General features: G+C 48.4%; 3 protein-coding genes across 5 annotated transcripts in view; 2 read left to right on the forward strand and 1 right to left on the reverse strand.

Moving 5' to 3' along the window:
* The first annotated feature begins 2741 nt into the window (after positions 1–2741).
* Positions 2742–14785, forward strand: ptar1 (protein prenyltransferase alpha subunit repeat containing 1). Of its 3 annotated transcripts, XR_011177775.1 has the most exons (8): positions 2758–2880; positions 4566–4735; positions 6911–6977; positions 8016–8120; positions 10276–10525; positions 11501–11856; positions 12023–12565; positions 14419–14785. XR_011177775.1 is itself a non-coding variant. In XM_069139343.1 (7 exons), exons 1-7 carry the CDS (start codon positions 2795–2797, stop codon positions 12384–12386), a joined length of 1398 nt encoding a protein of 465 aa, XP_068995444.1. In that variant the 5' UTR covers positions 2758–2794; the 3' UTR covers positions 12387–14785. The 3 variants fall into 3 exon arrangements, 2 of the variants coding, with proteins under 2 accessions (XP_068995442.1, XP_068995444.1); XM_069139343.1 differs by having other exon boundaries at positions 12023–14785; XM_069139341.1 differs by lacking the exons at positions 6911–6977; positions 8016–8120; positions 10276–10525; ... (1 more) ...; positions 12023–12565; positions 14419–14785 and having other exon boundaries at positions 2742–2880; positions 4566–5911.
* A 3360-nt stretch (positions 14786–18145) lies between these two features.
* Positions 18146–19851, reverse strand: LOC138192124 (golgin subfamily A member 6-like protein 22). Its single transcript, XM_069139345.1, has 2 exons — positions 19180–19851; positions 18146–18962 (listed from the first exon to the last, which is right to left on the reverse strand). Exons 1-2 carry the CDS (start codon positions 19849–19851, stop codon positions 18915–18917), a joined length of 720 nt encoding a protein of 239 aa, XP_068995446.1. The 3' UTR covers positions 18146–18914.
* Positions 19852–19892: 41 nt separating this feature from the next.
* The window catches only part of apba1a (amyloid beta (A4) precursor protein-binding, family A, member 1a), a 50073-nt gene continuing 49859 nt past the window's right edge, over positions 19893–20106 (forward strand). The window contains exon 1 of the mRNA XM_069139346.1: positions 19893–20106. This exon is cut by the window's right edge and continues 60 nt beyond it. The gene's annotated coding sequence lies outside the window, so the exon portion shown is untranslated.

The following is a 20106-nucleotide window of genomic DNA, read 5'->3' on the forward strand; positions in this document are numbered from 1 at the left end:
AAACACTGATCATCAAACACTGATCATCAAACACTGATAATCAACACTGATCATCAACACTGATCATCAACACTGATCATCAAACACTGATAATCAACACTGATCATCAAACACTGATCATCAACACTGATCATCAACACTGATCATCAACACTGATCATCAACACTGATCATCAAACACTGATAATCAACACTGATCATCAAACACTGATCATCAACACTGATCATCAACACTGATCATCAACACTGATCATCAACACTGATCATCAAACACTGATCATCAACACTGATCATCAAACACTGATCATCAAACACTGATCATCAAACACTGATCATCAACACTGATCATCAACACTGATCATCAAACACTGATCATCAAACACTGTCAGCTGATCATCAAACACTGATCATCAACACTGATCATCAAACACTGATCATCAACACTGATCATCAAACACTGTCAGCTGATCATCAAACACTGATCATCAAACACTGATCATCAACACTGATCATCAAACACTGATCATCAAACACTGATAATCAACACTGATCATCAAACACTGATCATCAAACACTGATCATCAAACACTGATAATCAAACACTGATCATCAAACACTGATAATCAACACTGATCATCAAACACTGATCATCAAACACTGATCATCAAACACTGATCATCAAACACTGATCATCAAACACTGATAATCAACACTGATCATCAACACTGATCATCAAACACTGATCATCAACACTGATCATCAAACACTGATCATCAAACACTGATCATCAAACACTGTCAGCTGGTCATCAAACACTGATCATCAAACACTGATCATCAAACACTGATCATCAAACACTGATAATCAACACTGATCATCAACACTGATCATCAAACACTGATCATCAAACACTGATCATCAAACACTGATCATCAAACACTGATCATCAACACTGATCATCAAACACTGATCATCAAACACTGATCATCAAACACTGATAATCAACACTGATCATCAACACTGATCATCAACACTGATCATCAAACACTGATCATCAAACACTGATCATCAACACTGATCATCAAACACTGATCATCAAACACTGATCATCAACACTGTCAGCTGATCATCAAACACTGATCATCAAACACTGATCATCAAACACTGATCATCAACACTGATCATCAAACACTGATCATCAAACACTGTCAGCTGATCATCAACACTGTCAGCTGATCATCAACACTGATCATCAAACACTGTCAGCTGATCATCTACACTGTCAGCTGATCATCAACACAACACTGTCAGCTGATCATCAACACTGTCAGCTGATCATCAACACAACACTGTCAGCTGATCATCAACACTGTCAGCTGATCATCAACACAACACTGTCAGCTGATCATCAACACTGTCAGCTGATCATCAACACAACACTGTCAGCTGATCATCAACACTGTCAGCTGATCATCAACACTGTCAGCTGATCATCATGCACACACATTCATTAGTTGTGTGGTTTTCTGCAGCAGGACTTCGACACCACGAACACTTTTTGTCTTAAACGTCTTTTGTTCACAGAAAAGTTTTCAAGTAGATTTAAAGTTTACAGAAAAACTTTTATTTCATAAAACACATGACGGTCGGAACACATTTAATCTGTCATGGATGAGGTTGTACTGCCCTCATGTGGAGGAGGAGAGGAGGAGAAGGGGAGGACCAGGAGGAGAGGAGGAGGAGGAGGAGGAGAGGAGGAGAAGGGGAGGACCAGGAGGAGAGGAGGAGGAGGAGGAGGAGAGGAGGAGAAGGGGAGGACCAGGAGGAGAAGGAGGAGGAGGAGGAGGTGGTTTATTGATCCTTTTCCTTTCCATCACTATTGAATAAGAAAAAAAATCAATGTGAAGCGCATTCATGAAAAAAAAAACGGTCCGTACATTTTATTTTGAAAGAGCTAACAGGAAGTGCAGCTTACATGTAATTCTATCTACTATTTCTATTTGTATGGTTACATACTGTGGCCACACAAGGGCAGAAAAAACCTGTTCTGTATAAGATGTTACGTAGATGTTAATTAGATCAACTTCAGGCTGTTTTTACCAAGTTAATGATTTAAAACCATGTTTTGTTTGTTAAACAGAAAACAAGAGAAAAAGAAGAAGTTGATAAAAAAAAATGTAATGAGAAAAAAAATACCATTAATATTGTTCACGCAGTTATAAACAACACAGATAAATAAGCAGAAACGTGAACTGGAAAGCAGTCCTCTGCTGGTCCATCCCATAATACAACGTCCTCCATATATAACAAAGCCAAAGAGAAATTTCCTGCGTTTTGCATGAAAAAAGTGAACAAGAAAGGGTTCTGAAGTCAGTTAACAATCACTGACAGTCATCAAGATTACATCATCATTACATCTATTATTTGTTATATTATTCAGGTTTTCAGTTCCCCTGAAACTACCATGAAATACAGAAATATTAATAACAAAGAAAAAATGAAAGAAAAAAAATGTGATCCGAAACGTTCCTCTAAACAGCTCAACAAACATCAGGAGGTTCCTCATGACAGGGAGGGAGACTCCGCCTCTGATTGGCTGTACGGTGTGGGTGGGGCTCTGGGCGGGGGAGCAGTTGATTGGCAGTTAAACAACCTATCACAACCGCGTATCGTCCAGTTCTTCGGGGTTGTCAAATCAAGCACCAACCATATGGTCTGTCCGGGCTTCCGTAGTATTGTTTTTTCTCAACCGGAAAAAGTTCCTTGTCTGTGTGACGTCAGTCAGCACCTTAAAAATGGCGGAGTCGGAGGAGGAGGTGGACGTGCTGGTCCAGAGAGTTGTCAAAGACATCACCAACGCCTTCAAGAGGAACCCCAACATGTAAGTAGAGCCGCCGGGGACCGGACCGGACGGCCCGCGGTGGCGTCTCCCCACTCCGGTGGAGCCGGAACCAGATGTCCGCCTGCGGGCTCGGACTAATACCTGGAGCCGAACCGGAGCGGTGCTCGGGAAGTTTGTGTTCGGTTTAACGTGTAGGAGTGAGAGACTCCTCCAGGGACACCGTCTCCGGGACCGGTAACCGAGCCGCGGTTCGTTTCTGTTGGTAGCTCTCTGATCGGTCGTCGGTAGCTGGAGCTGTCAGAGGTTCTCCGGGCCGGTAACGGCAGCTCGGTGATGACTGGATTCATGTACCGGACTCAACGGAGGTACCGGGCTGCTCTTTGACGCTGGAACAAGGAGCCGTTTCCCGCCAGGGTGGAGGCTCACCGGGGTGGAGGCTCACCGGGGTGGAGGGTGGAGGCTCACTGGGGTGGAGGCTCACCGGGGTGGAGGGTGGAGGCTCACTGGGGTGGAGGCTCACCACGGGGTGGAGGGTGGAGGGTGGAGGGTCACCAGGGTGGAGGGTCACCACGGGGTGGAGGGTCACCACAGGGTGGAGGGTCACCAGGGTGGAGGGTCACCACGGGGTGGAGGGTCACCAGGGTGGAGGCTCACCGGGGTGGAGGGTCACCAGGGTGGAGGGTCACCGGGGTGGAGGCTCACCAGGGTGGAGGCTCACCGGGGTGGAGGCTCACCACGGGGTGGAGGCTCACCACGGGGTGGAGGGTCACCAGGGTGGAGGGTCACCACGGGGTGGAGGCTCACCACGGGGTGGAGGGTCACCAGGGTGGAGGCTCACCGGGGTGGAGGGTCACCACGGGGTGGAGGGTCACCACGGGGTGGAGGGTGGAGGCTCACCACAGGGTGGAGGGTGGAGGCTCACCGGGGTGGAGGGTCACCACGGGGTGGAGGGTGGAGGGTCACCGGGGTGGAGGGTCACCACAGGGTGTAGGCTCACCGGGGTGGAGGGTCACCACGGGGTGGAGGGTGGAGGCTCACCACAGGGTGGAGGGTGGAGGCTCACCGGGGTGGAGGGTCACCACGGGGTGGAGGGTGGAGGCTCACCGGGGTGGAGGGTCACCACGGGGTGGAGGGTGGAGGCTCACCACAGGGTGGAGGGTGGAGGCTCACCGGGGTGGAGGGTGGAGGCTCACCGGGGTGGAGGGTCACCACGGGGTGGAGGGTGGAGGCTCACTGGGGTGGAGGGTCACCACGGGGTGGAGGGTGGAGGCTCACCACAGGGTGGAGGGTGGAGGCTCACAGGGGTGGAGGGTCACCACAGGGTGGAGGCTCACCACGGGGTGGAGGGTCACAGGGTGGAGGGACTTTTTTGTTTATCATCTTTGTTGTTGTTATTATTGTGAAGCCCCGAGGAGGCTCAGTCGTCTCCTCTGTAGAACCTCCTCTGTAGAACCTCCTCTCTGGAACCTCTTCTCTGGAACCTCCTCTCCAGAACCTCCTCTCTGGAACCTCCCCTGTAGAACCTTCTCTATGGAACCTCCTCTGTAGAACCTCCTCTCTGGAACCTGAAGTCTTCTGGGAGTATAGTTGTGTTTTACTCATCCAGAATAGCTCAAAAACAGTCGGACAAAACAAACCTCCAATAAGACGTCAAGATATTCCTGACAGTATGATTCACCCCCTCTCCCCTCCTCCTCCTCCTCCTCCTCCTCCTCCTCCTCCAGAGATGAGATCGGGGTGATCCCGTGTCCGGAGGCCCGGTACAACCGCAGCCCCATCGTGCTGGTGGAGAACAAGCTGGGAGTGGAGAGCTGGTGTGTGAAGTTCCTGCTGCCGTACGTCCACAACAAGCTGCTGCTGTACCGGCAGCACAGACACTGGTTGGACAGAGAAGGTACACAGAGACACACAGAGAGACACAGAGACACACACACACAGAGACACACACACAGAGACACACAGAGAGACACACAGAGACACACAGAGACACACACACACAGAGACACACACACACAGAGACACACACACACAGAGAGACACACAGAGAGAGAGAGACACACAGAGACACACACACAGAGACACACAGAGAGACACACAGAGAGAGAGACACACACAGAGACACACACAGAGACACACAGAGAGACACACAGAGAGAGAGACACACACAGAGACACACAGAGACACACACACACAGAGACACACAGAGAGACACACAGAGAGAGAGAGACACACAGAGACACACACAGAGAGACACACACAGAGACACACAGAGAGACACACAGAGAGAGAGACACACACAGAGACACACACAGAGACACACAGAGAGACACACAGAGAGAGAGAGACACACAGAGAGACACACACAGAGACACACACAGAGACACACAGAGAGACACACAGAGAGAGAGACACACACAGAGACACACACAGAGACACACAGAGAGAGAGACACACACAGAGACACACAGAGACACACAGAGACACACAGAGACACACACACACAGAGACACACACAGAGAGAGACACACACAGAGAGAGAGACACACACAGAGACACACAGAGACACACAGAGACACACACACACAGAGACACACAGAGAGAGAGACACACACAGAGACACACAGAGAGAGAGACAGACACAGAGACACAGACACACACACACACACACACACACACACACACACACACAGAGACACACACACACACACACACAGAGACACACAGAGACACACACACACACACACACACAGAGACACACACACACACACACAGAGACACACACAGACACACAGAGACACAGAGACACAGACACACACACAGAGACACACACACACACACACACAGAGACACACAGAGACACACACACACACACACACACAGAGACACACATACACACACACAGAGACACACACAGACACACAGAGACACACAGAGACACAGAGACACAGACACACACACAGAGACACACACACACACCGACCTGGGCCAGCTGGACCGGTGGGTTCTGACACTGCAGCTGGAACATCAAACCCTGGTGAGTAACTGGTTCACACTTCATCTTCATCTTCATCATCAGTTCCTGGTTCCTGGTGTTTGTTCAGTGTTCTGGAGGTCTGTGATTTCTCCGTGGACATGAGGAGGTCTGAGACCATGAAGCAACGATCCTGGAGACGTCTCCGTCCTCCGACCGGCTGAAGACAAACGGTCACTTCTGATGATCCAAACTGTGTCGCCATGGTAACAGGGTTCTCCAACATGACGACACACGGAAACATTTCACAATGTTTGATGTTCGCTCTGAAGTTTCAGGTGTTTTAAACGTTGTAGACGCAGCAGAACACAGAAACACGAGGAGCTCGGGAACCGGTGACGATCAGATGAAGTTTGGAGCAGTTACTCCTCAGGGTTTTATCTTCCTCTCCTATCAGCTGTTTGACTGAAACATGAGTGTGTGAGCAGAGACAGGAAGTGATGCTGCCCACTTGCTCAGGTGTTCCTCCAGCTCCTCACCTGGACCCTGTCCGCTTTAATTCTGCTTCTTCAGTGGCAGCAAATCACCTGCTGACATGAATTTTTAATGTTAATTTATTGCTGCTGATTTGTTTTCTTCATGAAAACCAGCTGACAGTAACAGACTTCTTCTTTTAATCTATAAATATGATCAGCTTTTGTCACGTGTTTCATGTATTTGCTGATTATTTAGTTGGTGGGATGAAGTGGATCCTTGTGGTGCGTTCAGGCTCGCTGGGAAAGTTCAGATTTGGAAACAGCCGACTTCCCGGCTGAGGCAACAGAAGTAGAGTAGAGTACAGAAGAGTGACGAACAACCGCTTCATCGCCATGGAGACCATCACACGTCTTTATTATTGGTACATGACATTTCTACGCGTCGTAGAAATCACAGTGGCGGCCATCTTTGATGTTTCCATGTTCAGACCGATAGGTGACTCCTCCCACGCGGAGGTCAGAGCGTTCCCATTTCCCAGTTGCTTGTGAACGCACCATGATGTTGTCCCATATTTCTGCTGCCTGTGTAAAACATGATCCACTAACAGCTGGTGTCTCTCAGCTCTCGTGGACATCACCTGCACACTGCTGCTGCTCAACCCGGACTTCACCACCGCCTGGAACGTCAGGTACTCCTCACCTCACTCCTCACAGTCACTCCTCACCTCACTCCTCACCTCACTCCTCACGTCACTCCTCACAGTCACTCCTCACCTCACTCCTCACAGTCACTCCTCACCTCACTCCTCACCTCACTCCTCACGTCACTCCTCACAGTCACTCCTCACCTCACTCCTCACCTCACTCCTCACGTCACTCCTCACGTCACTCCTCACCTCACTCCTCACCTCACTCCTCACAGTCACTCCTCACAGTCACTCCTCACCTCACTCCTCACAGTCACTCCTCACCTCACTCCTCACAGTCACTCCTCACCTCACTCCTCACGTCACTCCTCACAGTCACTCCTCACCTCACTCCTCACGTCACTCCTCACGTAACTCCTCACCGTCACTCCCCACCGTCACTCCTCGCCTCACTCCTCGCGTCACTCCTCACCGTCACCCACCACCATCACTCCTCACGTCACTCCTCACCGTAACTCCTCACGTCACTCCTCACGTCACTCCTCACCTCACTCCTCACCTCACTCCTCACCTCACTCCTCACCGTCACCCGCCACCGTAACTCCTCACGATCACTCCTCGCGTCACTCCTCACCGTAACTCCTCACCATCACCCCCACCGCCGTCACTCCCCACGTCACCCCCCCCCACCGTCACTCCTCACCGTCACCCCCCCCCCCCCACCGTCACTCCCCATGTCACTCCTCACCGTAACTCCTCACCGTTACCCCCCTCACCGTCACTCCCCCACCGTAACTCCTCACCGTCGCCCCCCCCCCCCACCGTCACTCCCCATGTCACTCCTCACCGTAACTCCTCACCGTCACTCCCCACGTCACCCCCCCCACCGTCACCCCTCTCCCCCCACCGTCACCCCCCTCACCGTCACTCCCCACGTAACTCCTCACCGTCACTCCCCACTGTCACTCCTCGCCTCACTCCTCGCCTCACTCCTCGCGTCACCCCCCACTTCACCCCCCCACCGTCACCCCTCATGTGTGTCTGTGTGTGCACCGTGTTGTCATGGTCTGGTGGTTGCAGGAAGGAGCTGCTGCAGGTTGGAGCTCTGAGCCCAGAGAAGGACCTGTACCTGGGCAAGCTGGCCCTCACCAAGTTCCCCAAGAGCCCAGAGACCTGGATCCACCGGTGAGAGCTGCTGATGACACGTCTGTTTACATCAGTCAAGTTCAGAAAAGTAGGTTATTATGAACGAGGCGGGAAACGTCCGTCGCATTCTCCATCAGTTCAGTGTCGCATGAATCAGCAGCGTTCACGGCTGCTGAGGAGGAAGTGATGTCATAAAAAACAAAGACGGAACCACTGCTATCATTTAAGGAAAAGTGCCATAATATTCATGGAGTTTATGGTTTCTGTACAGAGACATGCATATCTTCTACAGTGGGTACGGAAAGTATTCAGACCCCTTTAAATTTTTCACTCTTTGTTTCATTGCAGCCATTTGCTAAAATCAAAAAAGTTCATTTTATTTCTCATTAATGTACACTCAGCACCCCATCTGGACAGAAAAAAACAGAAATGTAGAAATTTGTGCAAATTTATTAAAAAAGAAAAACTGAAATATCACATGGTCATAAGTATTCAGACCCTTTGCTCAGTATTGAGTAGAAGCACCCTTTTGAGCGAGTACAGCCATGAGTCTTCTTGGGAATGATGCAACAAGCTTTTCACACCTGGATTTGGGGATCCTCTGCCATTCTTCCTTGCAGATCCTCTCCAGTTCCGTCAGGTTGGATGGTGAACGTTGGTGGACAGCCATTTTCAGGTCTCTCCAGAGATGCTCAATTGGGTTTAGGTCAGGGCTCTGGCTGGGCCAGTCAAGAATGGTCACAGAGTTGTTCCGAAGCCACTCCTTTGTTATTTTAGCTGTGTGCTTCGGGTCATTGTCTTGTTGGAAGGTGAACCTTCGGCCCAGTCTGAGGTCCAGAGCACTCTGGAAGAGGTTTTCTTCCAGGATATCTCTGTGCTTGGCCGCATTCATCTTTCCTTCAATTGCAACCGGTCGTCCTGTCCCTGCAGCTGAAAAACACCCCCATAGCATGATGCTGCCACCACCATGTTTCACTGTTGGGATTGTATTGGGCAGGTGATGAGCAGTGCCTGGTTTTCTCCACACATACCGCTTAGAATTAACGCCAAAAAGTTCAATCTTGGTCTCATCAGACCAGAGAATCTTATTTCTCATAGTCTGGGAGTCCTTCATGTGTTTTTTGTCAAACTCTATGCGGGCTTTCATATGTCTTGCACTGAGGAGAGGCTTCCGTCGGGCCACTCTGCCATAAAGCCCCGACTGGTGGAGGGCTGCAGTGATAGTTGACTTTGTGGAACTTTCTCCCATCTCCCTACTGCATCTCTGGAGCTCAGCCACAGTGATCTTTGGGTTCTTCTTTACCTCTCTCACCAAGGCTCTTCTCCCACGATTGCTCAGTTTGGCTGGACGGCCAGGTCTAGGAAGAGTTCTGGTCGTCCCAAACTTCTTCCATTTAAGGATTATGGAGGCCATTGTGCTCTTAGGAACCTTGAGTGCTGCAGACATTATTTTGTAACCTCGGCCAGATCTGTGCCTTGCCACAATTCTGTCTCTGAGCTCCTTGGACAGTTCCTTCGACCTCATGATTCTCATTTGCTCTGACATGCACTGTGAGCTGTAAGGTCTTATGTAGACAGGTGTGTGCCTTTCCTAATCAAGTCCAATCAGTTTAATTCAACACAGCTGGACTCCAATGAAGGAGTAGAACCATCTCAAGGAGGATCAGAAGAAATGGACAGCATGTGAGTTAAATATGAGTGTCACAGCAAAGGGTCTGAATACTTATGACCATGTGATAGTTCAGTTTTTCTTTTTTAATAAATTTGTACAAATTTCTACATTTCTGTTTTTTTCTGTCCAGATGGGGTGCTAAGTGTACATTAATGAGAAATAAAATGAACTTTTTTGATTTTAGCAAATGGCTGCAATGAAACAAAGAGTGAGAAATGTAAAGGGGTCTGAATACTTTCCGTACCCACTGTATATTCAATTATAATGAAGAATCTATTCATGCAGGTAGAACACAGGTAAGTTTAATATGTTAATGAGCTGGAAACATGATCTGTGTTTTTAGCATGTAGAGGCCTTATTATTATAATAAGATAGATTTGACAGCAGAGATAAAGTGAGAGCTCATCAGACACCATCATGAAGGCCTGACCTGGGACCGGTGAGGAGCTCCTGACCTGGGACCATCAGAGACAGATGGAGGTATAATCCTGCTCTCACCTCCCCGTCGGTATCTCCTTGCAGACGCTGGGTGCTGCAGCAGATCCTGCATCAGTGCTCTGCAGCGGGCCCCAACAAGAACCAGAACCAGCAGCAGGGTGAAGCGGAGCCGGCCGACGCCGAGAGGAGCCAGCAGCTCAGTGAGCATCTGGCCAGGACGCTCCACCAGGAGATGAAGGTGTGCTCCGACGCCGCCTGCCGTTACCCCAGCAACTACAACGCCTGGTCGCATCGCATTTGGGTGCTGCAGCAGATGGCCAAAAGCAACGTAAAGGTGGGAGTCACACACGTCTACCAGGAACACAGACATCTTTATTCATGAACCCCTCCAGGAAATCACAATGTTTGATCGCAATAATTAACACAAATTCAAGAAAACTTCCAGCAATATTTGCGGCAGCTCGCAATTTTGTTAAATTCTGGTGATTTTATTTTTTTTTATTTTTTTTTCACAACAAACATCGTCATGAGAATCTGTGCTGAAAGTATTAAAACATAAAGTAAATCTTTTCAAACAAAACTCTCTTCATTAACAACAAGAACTCCTCATTTCAACCAGAAAGTCTCTGCTGCTGTTTTCATCTCCAAATAAAACTCTGTTCACCGGAGGAACAGGAACGAGAGGAGAAACAGGAAGTGACGGGGTTTGTGGGAAATGTGTTCTTCACATTAAAATGATGATTAAATGTTTGTGATCAAAGGAAGTGATTCCATATTACTGGATGTTAAATGAGTTTTCTCCACACGTCCAGTTGTCAGAGACGTCTCTTTGTTTGTTTCATCCAGCAGGTCTATGTGTTGAATGAACATGAATTAAACAGCATCTAAAGCTCTTATTTTGACAGCTGATGTAGTCCTTGTTTCTATATTCCAGTCACAGACGCTCTGTTCTGGAAACATACGCAGCTTTTAGGACCTTTTAGGAGCTCTTAGGAACTTTTAGGAGCTTTTATCTCCACGGTTCTCTAAGTTCAATAAATACATAAAAAAGATGAGAACTAAAATATTTCTGATGTGCAGCAGGATTATTATCACAGGACATGAGTACAGATTTATTACTTTATCAGGTGGTGCTGAAAAAAAAAAAAGATTTTACAACTTGCAATTTTTTCTAATTCCTTCAATTTTACATAAAAAAAAACTCATTTAAAACTCCACAAATTACATCAATATTTTTGAAAAAAATCTCTCAAACCCTGGAGGGACTGAAGACGTCTAATGTCTGTCGTCTTCCTCCGTGTGTCTGCAGGTCTTCCATGACGAGCTGTCCTCCATGCGTCTCTGGGTGTCCATGCACGTCTCCGACCACAGCGGCTTCCACTACCGGCAGTTCTTGCTCAAGGAGCTGATCACCAAGCTGTGCCCGCCTCCGTCATCTGCCACCACCACCTGCTCCTCCCAGCTGTGGTCCAGCTCCGCCCTCGGCAGCAGTCCTCGCCCACACAGCGCTGCTCAGACTAATGGGGAGGTGTCTGGGGCGGAGGCAGCGGGGGAGGGGGGGCCGCTCAGCTTCAACACGGTCCTCCAGCTCTTCCACCAGGAGATGGAGCTGTGCTCCGACCTCATCCGGTCGTTCCCCGGACACGAAACTCTGTGGAGCCACAGGTGAGACGGAGAACCGGTTCTCACGGTGGCAACGTAACATCTGCAGAAGACCTGTTTTTGGGGGCGTGTCTGTTTGATTGACAGACTGTTTATAATGAATGTGTACATTTCTAGACTACAGTACTGAGTGTGCCCCCCCTCCCCCTCCCCTTCCCCCTCCCGCCAGGCGGCATGTCTTCTACCTGTGGCACCAGTGGAGGGCGGAGCGGCAGAGCAGCCGAGGAGACGGGGAGTCGGTCCAGCACGGTACCAGCGAGCCGGGCGTGCCGGAGGTGTGTGGCGGCGAGGGGGAGGGGCTGAACGGACAGAGGTACGGTACTGAACCGATGGAGGTGGACGGGGTGACCCCGCCCGACCCGCATGACAGCAAGCGTCTGAAGAGGGGCGTCCCGCTGCCCGGCCCCCCCACCCTGCCCTCCGAGCACCGCTTCGTCTGCAGCGTCCTGGACGGCTGCTGCCCCCCCGAGCAGAGACGCTTCGCCCTGGCGTACAGGAAGTGGTTGGACACCGTCGTCGGCCTGCAGTCCTGAGAGAGGGACCGCTCGGCCCTGGAGCTGCTTTAGACCCGGTAGACCGGCTCGCCGACCCGTAGTGCCGACTCATCCTTCTTCATGCAGTGACTTTAGGTTCCTGGTAGAGAGGAGGATGATTATGGGATGTTCTTCTCCTTCAGAATGGAAACCTGCCACAGACACTCTGCTTCGTTCAGGTGGGTCAGGTCAGAGGTCACCTGACAGGTGTTCTGTAGAGAAATGAGGCTGCGGTAGGTCAAAGGTCAGAGCAGGGTCCAAAACACACAATAATATATAAATATTTTACCTCCATTTAATCAGCTGTAAAAACAACATTAATAATCACCATATGTTGTTTGTTTTCATGGTAACAGTTTTATTGATCTGGAGATGTCAGTGGGCGCAGCCTTTATGGATATCTGGACTTTAAAAGGGGCGTGTTGGTGACATAGATATAATTAAAAGGAAGAATATAATTCAATGAAACTGTTACTATCAAAGGAAGTGAACTGTCATGTGACAGGAAGTAGTTTTAATTCTTTATAGTTGCTGATTGAATCACTTCCTGTCCAGGTTGTTTAAAGCACAACCAGACTCCTGTTTGTTTTTAAGGTTTTTAGATTTCCATTCTGAAGGTCCGTTTATGAACCTCATGTTCTCCGTCGGTTCTCTCGGCCCTTCGGACGTCCTGACGATGTAGCGACGTGCAACGTTACCGCAACACAAAGCCAAAAAGAGTGTTGCTAAAACTTTTTGCTCTCTGAAAGGTCAAAGGTCACAGCCTGCCGGTCTTCGAGCCGGAGTCCAGAGCAGAGAGGTGTTAGCATTAGCAGGTTAGCGGTCGCTGAAGGAGGGCGTGACTTCTCTGGTGCTACACGCCGTTGTCATGACGACGGAGCAGCAGTCTTTGTTTGATGGGTTTTGCCGCTCGACAACAACATTACAGCTGTTGTAGAAAACATCTCCCGGAGGACACGATGAAGCGTTCTTCTCGTGAACAGCTGATCCTCCCGTCCGCTCCGTGTTCTCATCACGTCTCTTCCTTCTGATTGGCGTGTGCAGAGTTAAAAACTGGAACCGCTGCTTCAGGTGATGCGTGTAACACGGCTTACACGTGTTCAGCATCAGTACCACCGACCGGACACGTTAAGACGTTGGTGTGTGCGTCCAGTCAGAGGACTGAGACGCCAGTCATGCCTACCTGCTTCATGTCACCACTACATCAGGACGGAGGTCAGGGGTCAGGGGTCAGAGGTCAGAGGTCAGGGGAGAAATGATTTGTAGCTCCTTTAAAGCTGTAACATGCAGAATCCATCACGTCAGTCATGTGGGAGGTGAAACTATGGCCCCGCCCACTATGGCGTGTAGGTGAACTGATGGCTCCGCCCACTATGGCGTGTAGGTGAACTGATGGCTCCGCCCACTATGGCGTGGAGGTGAACTGATGGCTCCGCCCACCACAGCGCTTCTGGTTCTGACAGTGATGGAGGACGATGAGCTCTGTGAACAGGGTCATGTGTGATGCTGTTGTTACTTCTTTCCTTCTGTGTTACTTACATGACATACATGACCCCACGCACGTGAACATACATGACCCCACGCACGTGAACATACATGACCCCACGCACGTGAACATACATGACCCCACGCACGTGAACATACATGACCCCACGCACGTGAACATACATGACCCCACGCACGTGAACATACATGACCCCACGCACGTGAACATACATGACCCCACGCACGTGAACATACATGACCCCACGCACGTGAACATACATGACCCCACGCACGTGAACATACATGACCCCACGTACGTGAACATACATGACCCCACGTACGTGAACATACATGACCCCACGTACGTGAACATACATGACCCCACGTACGTGAACATACATGACCCCACGTACGTGACACTGTCGTATGATCCGCACTGCATGCTCACTGACTCCGCCTCCCTGTGGCCGAGACATTGGACGTATCTGGAGGTCACTGCTCCATCTCACCCTCCTCATGTGCTTCCATATGTGTGTGTTGTCCTCAGCTCGTCCTCCGGGGGACGGCGAGACGTCTCCGTGTCCTCCGGGGGATGGCGAGACGTCTCCGTGTCCAGGACCATCGGTAGTCTTTGAGCCATGTCTTCTTTTGGTTCTATCAGAGCTGTGAACATCCTGCAGACCAACACGCTTTGAACACGAGACGATCTATGCAGAAACGTTCTTTTTAAAGGTTCAACAAGCTTTTAAAACCAATAATGTAGCTTCTGTTTTTCTAACTTATTCTTGGGTTGTCGTCACTGGAACAATAATCTCATCTCATTCATGTGTATTTATTTATAGTGGAAGGATTTTATCTTCACTTTCTGTGTTCTGTCTTCTGCTTACCAATAAAATAAAGATCATCTGTTCATACCCAGCTGCTGCTTTTATTGGTCAGCGGGGGAAAGGGGGCGGGGCCTCGTGAAACTGTCCACACTGACCCACCATCCATACGACCAGATATTCAGTGTCCCAGTACTCGGTATGTTAAACATAGTATCCCAGAAGTACCAGGATGTTCTACTACATCCGGTCGGATTTTACAGCATGCAACTCGACTACTCTGACCCACAATCCTTTGCACCATGGAAGATGGAGCTAATGCTCCGCCCCCAAATGGAAGAAGCGTGCGCATTCCAAATCACATCCTTTTTCTTTTTGTCAAATGTCACGCTACGGACTGCAGCGTCCCGTGAATAGTATGTACTGTAGCATGTAGTATGTACTGTAGTATGTAGTGCAGTGTGTAGTATGTAGCGTAGCGTGTAGTGTAGTGTGTAGTATGTACTGTAGCGTGTAGTATGTACTGTAGTATGTAGTGCAGTATGTAGCGTAGCGTGTAGTGTAGTGTGTAGTATGTACTGTAGCGTGTAGTATGTACTGTTGCGTGTAGTATGTACTGTAGTATGTAGTGTAGTATGTAGTGTAGCGTGTAGTATGTACTGTAGTGTGTAATGTATGTGCCGTTGCATGTAGTATGTACTGTAGCGTGTAGTATGTACTGTAGCATGCAGTACAGTTGAAACCAGAAGTTTACATACACTGTGCAAAAAGACACAAAACACTTTTTTTCTCACTGTCTGAAGTTAAATCAGACTAAACCTCTCCTGTTTCAGGTCCGTCAGGATTACCAACATTATTTAACTTTTGCTAAATGTCACAATAATGAGAAAGAGAATATTTTAGAGAATTTTATATTACTTTCTTTGAGGTCAAAAGTTTACATACACCAAAAGTACTATGTCTTTAAACAACGTTGGCAAGCCCAGATGATGATGTCATGGCTTTTGAAGCTCCTGATAGGTTAACTGACAACATGTGAGTTAATTGAAGGCACACCTGGGGATGTATTTTAAGGCCACACCTCAAACACTCTGCTTCCTTGTTTGAAATCATGGGAAAGTCAAAAGAAATCAGCCAAGAAATCAGGGAGAGAATCGTGGAGCTCCACAAGTCTGGTTCATCCTTGGGTGCAATTTCCAGATGCTTGAAGGTGCCACGTTCATCTGTGCAAACAATTATACGCAAGTATAAACATGGGAATGTCCAGCCATCACACCGCTCAGGAAGGAGACGGGCTGTGTGTCCCAGAGATGAACGTGTTTTGGTCCGACATGTGCAAATCAACCCCAGAACAAAAGCTAAAGACCTTGTGAAGATGATGGCTGAAGCTGGTAAGAAAGTGTCATTATCCACAGTAAAACGAGTCCTGCACCGACATGGACTGAAAGGCTACTCAGCAAGAAGGAAGCCATTACTCCTAAAGAAACATAAAAAAGCCAGATTACAGTTTGCAAAAAGACACCAAGACAAAGACCTTAACTTCTGGAGACATGTCCTGTGGTCTGATGAAACTAAAGTGGAGCTGTTTGGCCATAATGACCACCGTTACATTTGGAGGAAAAAGGGGGAAGCTTGTAGACCTGAAAACACCATCCCAACTGTGAAGCATGGAGGTGGCAGCATCATGTTGTGGGGCTGTTTTGCTGCAGCAGGAACTGGAGCGCTTCATAAAATAGACGGCATCATGAAGAAAGAACATTACCTGGAAATATTAAGGCAACATCTCAGGACATCAGCCAGGAAGCTAAAACTTGGGCGCAAATGGGTCTTCCAAATGGACAATGACCCGAAGCATACTGCCAAAATAGTTAAAAAGTGGCTTGAGGACAACAAAGTCAATGTCTTGGAGTGGCCATCACAAAGCCCTGACCTGAATCCCATCGGAAATTTGTGGGCAGATCTGAAAAGGTGTGTGCAAGCGAGGCGGCCAACAAACCTGACTCAGTTCCACCAGTTCTGTCCGGAGGAATGGGCCAGAATTCCATCAGAGTACTGTAAGAAGCTGGTGGAAGGATACCCAAAACGTTTGACCCAAGTCATGCAGTTCAAAGGCAATGCTACTAAATACTAAGGAACTGGATGTAAACTTTTGACCTTGAAGAAAGTAATGAAAAATTCTCTAAAATATTCTCTTTCTCATTATTGTGACATTTAGCAAAAGTTAAATAATGTTGGTAATCCTAACGGACCTGAAACAGGAGAGGTTTAGTCTGATTTAACTTCAGACAGTGAGAAAAAAAGTGTTGTGTGTCTTTTTGCACAGTGTATGTAAACTTCTGGTTTCAACTGTAAGAGTGATCGTCATTTTCATTTGTCAACCTCGATCAAATGAAACTGAAGGAGATCTTGAACTGTCAGAATTCACATCATCACCAGAACCGCTTCAGAGTTCGTTGCTTCAACAGAACTGAACTGAACATTAGAAATCAGTCTGGACATCACAGAGGTCGTCAGCTATTTTCATATGAATAGAATGAATCAAAGTTGATCAAACGTTATAAAATCTATGTGTTCGATGAGGCTGAAGGACCTGCAGCATGTTTAGAGGATGGAACGAGCACCGAGAGGAGTGAGGAGAATCGGATCGGCCGGATGAAGCACAAACACTCAGGGACTGAAGGATGTTGGTCAAAGGTCACTTTCCATCACTTTTAGGTGACCTTTGACCTGAAGCAGTGCAGTCCAACATGTAGAGCTGAAGAAGATGGTGACTGACTGGGTCACATGGGATCTGAACCACAGAGGAGTCACCAGAGTTCAGCTTCTTCTCACCACATTTTACACTTTCTGTTCAGATTCAGTGTGATTTTTAAAGTCCGTAGATGTTCTCCTTCTTTTTGATCACAGGTGTTTAACGGAGAAGAAGCCAGACTGGTGTGTGTTAGAGTGACAATGCTGAAACCTGGTCACCATGGTGATGGGGGAGGGAGGTATTTTTCTGTAGCTATATAAAGTTTAAACAGAGCAGGTGAAGCAGTCCAAACATGTGATGTAACGATGGAGCCCAGAGGAGACTGCTGCAGTTGCTGACCTTTGACCTGCTCAGGGTCCCGCTGACCTCATTCACATCTGACCAGTTTTCTCTTTTAAACTGAGGCTCATGCACTCATCACCTGACAGTCACAGGAACAGCAGGGGAACATGCTCGTCACCATGGTGACGGCAGCTCTGACTGAATCAACTGGAGCAGGTTCTGAAGGGCTGTGAGGGTGGGAAGGAGTGTGAAATCTGTTTCAGATTTAAATGTTTTAAATGTCTTTAAGGCAAATATTTGAAAAAAATACAAAAAAGAAATGAAGGAAATTTGAAAAACATTTTATTAATATTGTTGATGTTTATGAATAAATACATTTTCATTAAAACACACAACAACAACAACAACAACACGAGTGAAATAAGGTAAATAAAAAAATACTTTAAAAAATAAATACTGATGAATAAATTTCTTGATTATTATTTGTGTTTGATGATTATTTGTCTGCATCAGAACCGTGAACAGAGGACAGGCTGTTTGTTGTGCTCTGATGATGATGATGATGATGATGGCGGTGTGAAGAGGGAGGGGCCGGGAGGCTGAGAACACACGCACACACACTCACACACACACTCACACACACACACACACACACACAACAGCCGCTACAGGGAAGATGGAGGACGGCGCGGCGGAGCGGACCTCCAGCCTGTAAAACATCCGTCCTGGAAGCAGGTGAGTCTCCGGTTCGGTTCGGTTCGGTTGGGCTGTGTGGGAGCCGACAGATCGGTGGACCGAGCTGCGGACATCTGTGCAGGCGGTGCCGGTTGTGAGCTGCGGACTCGCCGCTCGGTGGGCTGTATGTTTGAGGAGTGGCTACGGGACAGAAAACGACGCCGTTAACGGGAATCACCGGATTCAGACGGACAGAAACGGCAGAACCTCCGGTGCTGAACGCGACGCTTTGTAGCGGGCTGTGCCGGGATGGATGGGCCCACTGAGGCCCTGTTGTTGGCAGGTGCAGAACCCGGAGGTCCGGTGTGGCCTGCTCGGTTCTGCTCGTCATGCCTCCTGCGTCTGATCCAATCAGCTGCTGCAGAACCGGAGGTTCTGCTTGTTGTTGTCAGATGCTGCGGGTCGGTTCCGGCTCGGTGCGGTGCAGCAGGATCTGGTAGAGAAGTGGATTTACTCGAAATGGGTTTGAATGAAGCTCCTGTTGATGTTCAGCTTTTTCTGATGAAAACACAGAAACATATAAAACAGACACATCTTCATTATTATTTATGAGCAGTAAAGTTCTGTACATGTTGTACTGCCTGACCCAGACTCATGGAGCCGCTCACATTTAAAACATCTTCAACAGAGACAGTCTTTATAGATTCATCACAAGAAAACATGTTCTTCAAAATAAATCTTTCAAACACAAATAAACTTCTGAATACTTGAGCACCTCCTCTTCCTCTGCCTCCTCATCTTCCTCCTCCTCTTCCTCTTCCTCTTCTTCCTCTTCCTCCTCCTCATCTTCTTCCTCTTCTTCATTTTCCTCTCCCTCCTCCTCCTCTTCCTCTTCTTCCTCTTCCTCCTCCTCTGCCTCCTCATCTTCTTCCTCTTCTTCATTTTCCTCTCCCTCCTCCTCCTCTTCCTCTTCTTTCTCTTCCTCCTCCTCTGCCTCCTCATCTTCTTCCTCTTCCTCCTCCTCTGCCTCCTCATCTTCTTCCTCTTCTTCATTTTCCTCTCCCTCCTCATCTTCCTCTTCCTCTTCTTCCTCTTCCTCCTCATCTTCTTCCTCTTCTTCATTTTCCTCTCCCTCCTCATCTTCCTCTTCCTCTTCTTCCTCTTCCTCCTCCTCCTCATCTTCTTCCTCTTCTTCATTTTCCTCTCCCTCCTCCTCCTCTTCCTCTTCTTCCTCCTCCTCTGCCTCCTCATCTTCTTCCTCTTCTTCATTTTCCTCTTCCTCTTCCACCTCCTCTTCTTTCTCATCTTCCTCCTCCTCTTCCTCTTCCTCCCCCTCTGCCTCCTCATCTTCTTCCTCTTCCTCCTCCTCTGCCTCCTCATCTTCTTCCTCTTCTTCATTTTCCTCTTCCTCCTCCTCCTCCTCTGTCCTGGAGGACTCTGATGACATCACTGTGCGAGCAGCATCAGATCATAACTTGGTTCAGTTCTGTGTTTCTGTCCTTGAACGTGGCCCGGTTCTGGGCTTGTTCTTCTTCATCTGTGATCGGTTGTGTATCTTCCTCTTCCTCACTGCTGCAGGATGAAGAGCTGCTCTCAGTCTGTTTTCTCTTTCTGAAATTTGTCTGCATTGTTCTGGTTAATGAGAAGAACCACGTGATAGTTCCAGGTTTTAGAACCAGACCAACAGCTGATGCGTGTTTGG

This window comes from Embiotoca jacksoni, unplaced genomic scaffold (assembly GCF_022577435.1).
Source record: "Embiotoca jacksoni isolate LCO1_2020_lvr unplaced genomic scaffold, fEmbJac1.0.p SCAF_81, whole genome shotgun sequence".
Lineage (NCBI taxonomy): Eukaryota > Metazoa > Chordata > Actinopteri > Embiotocidae > Embiotoca > Embiotoca jacksoni.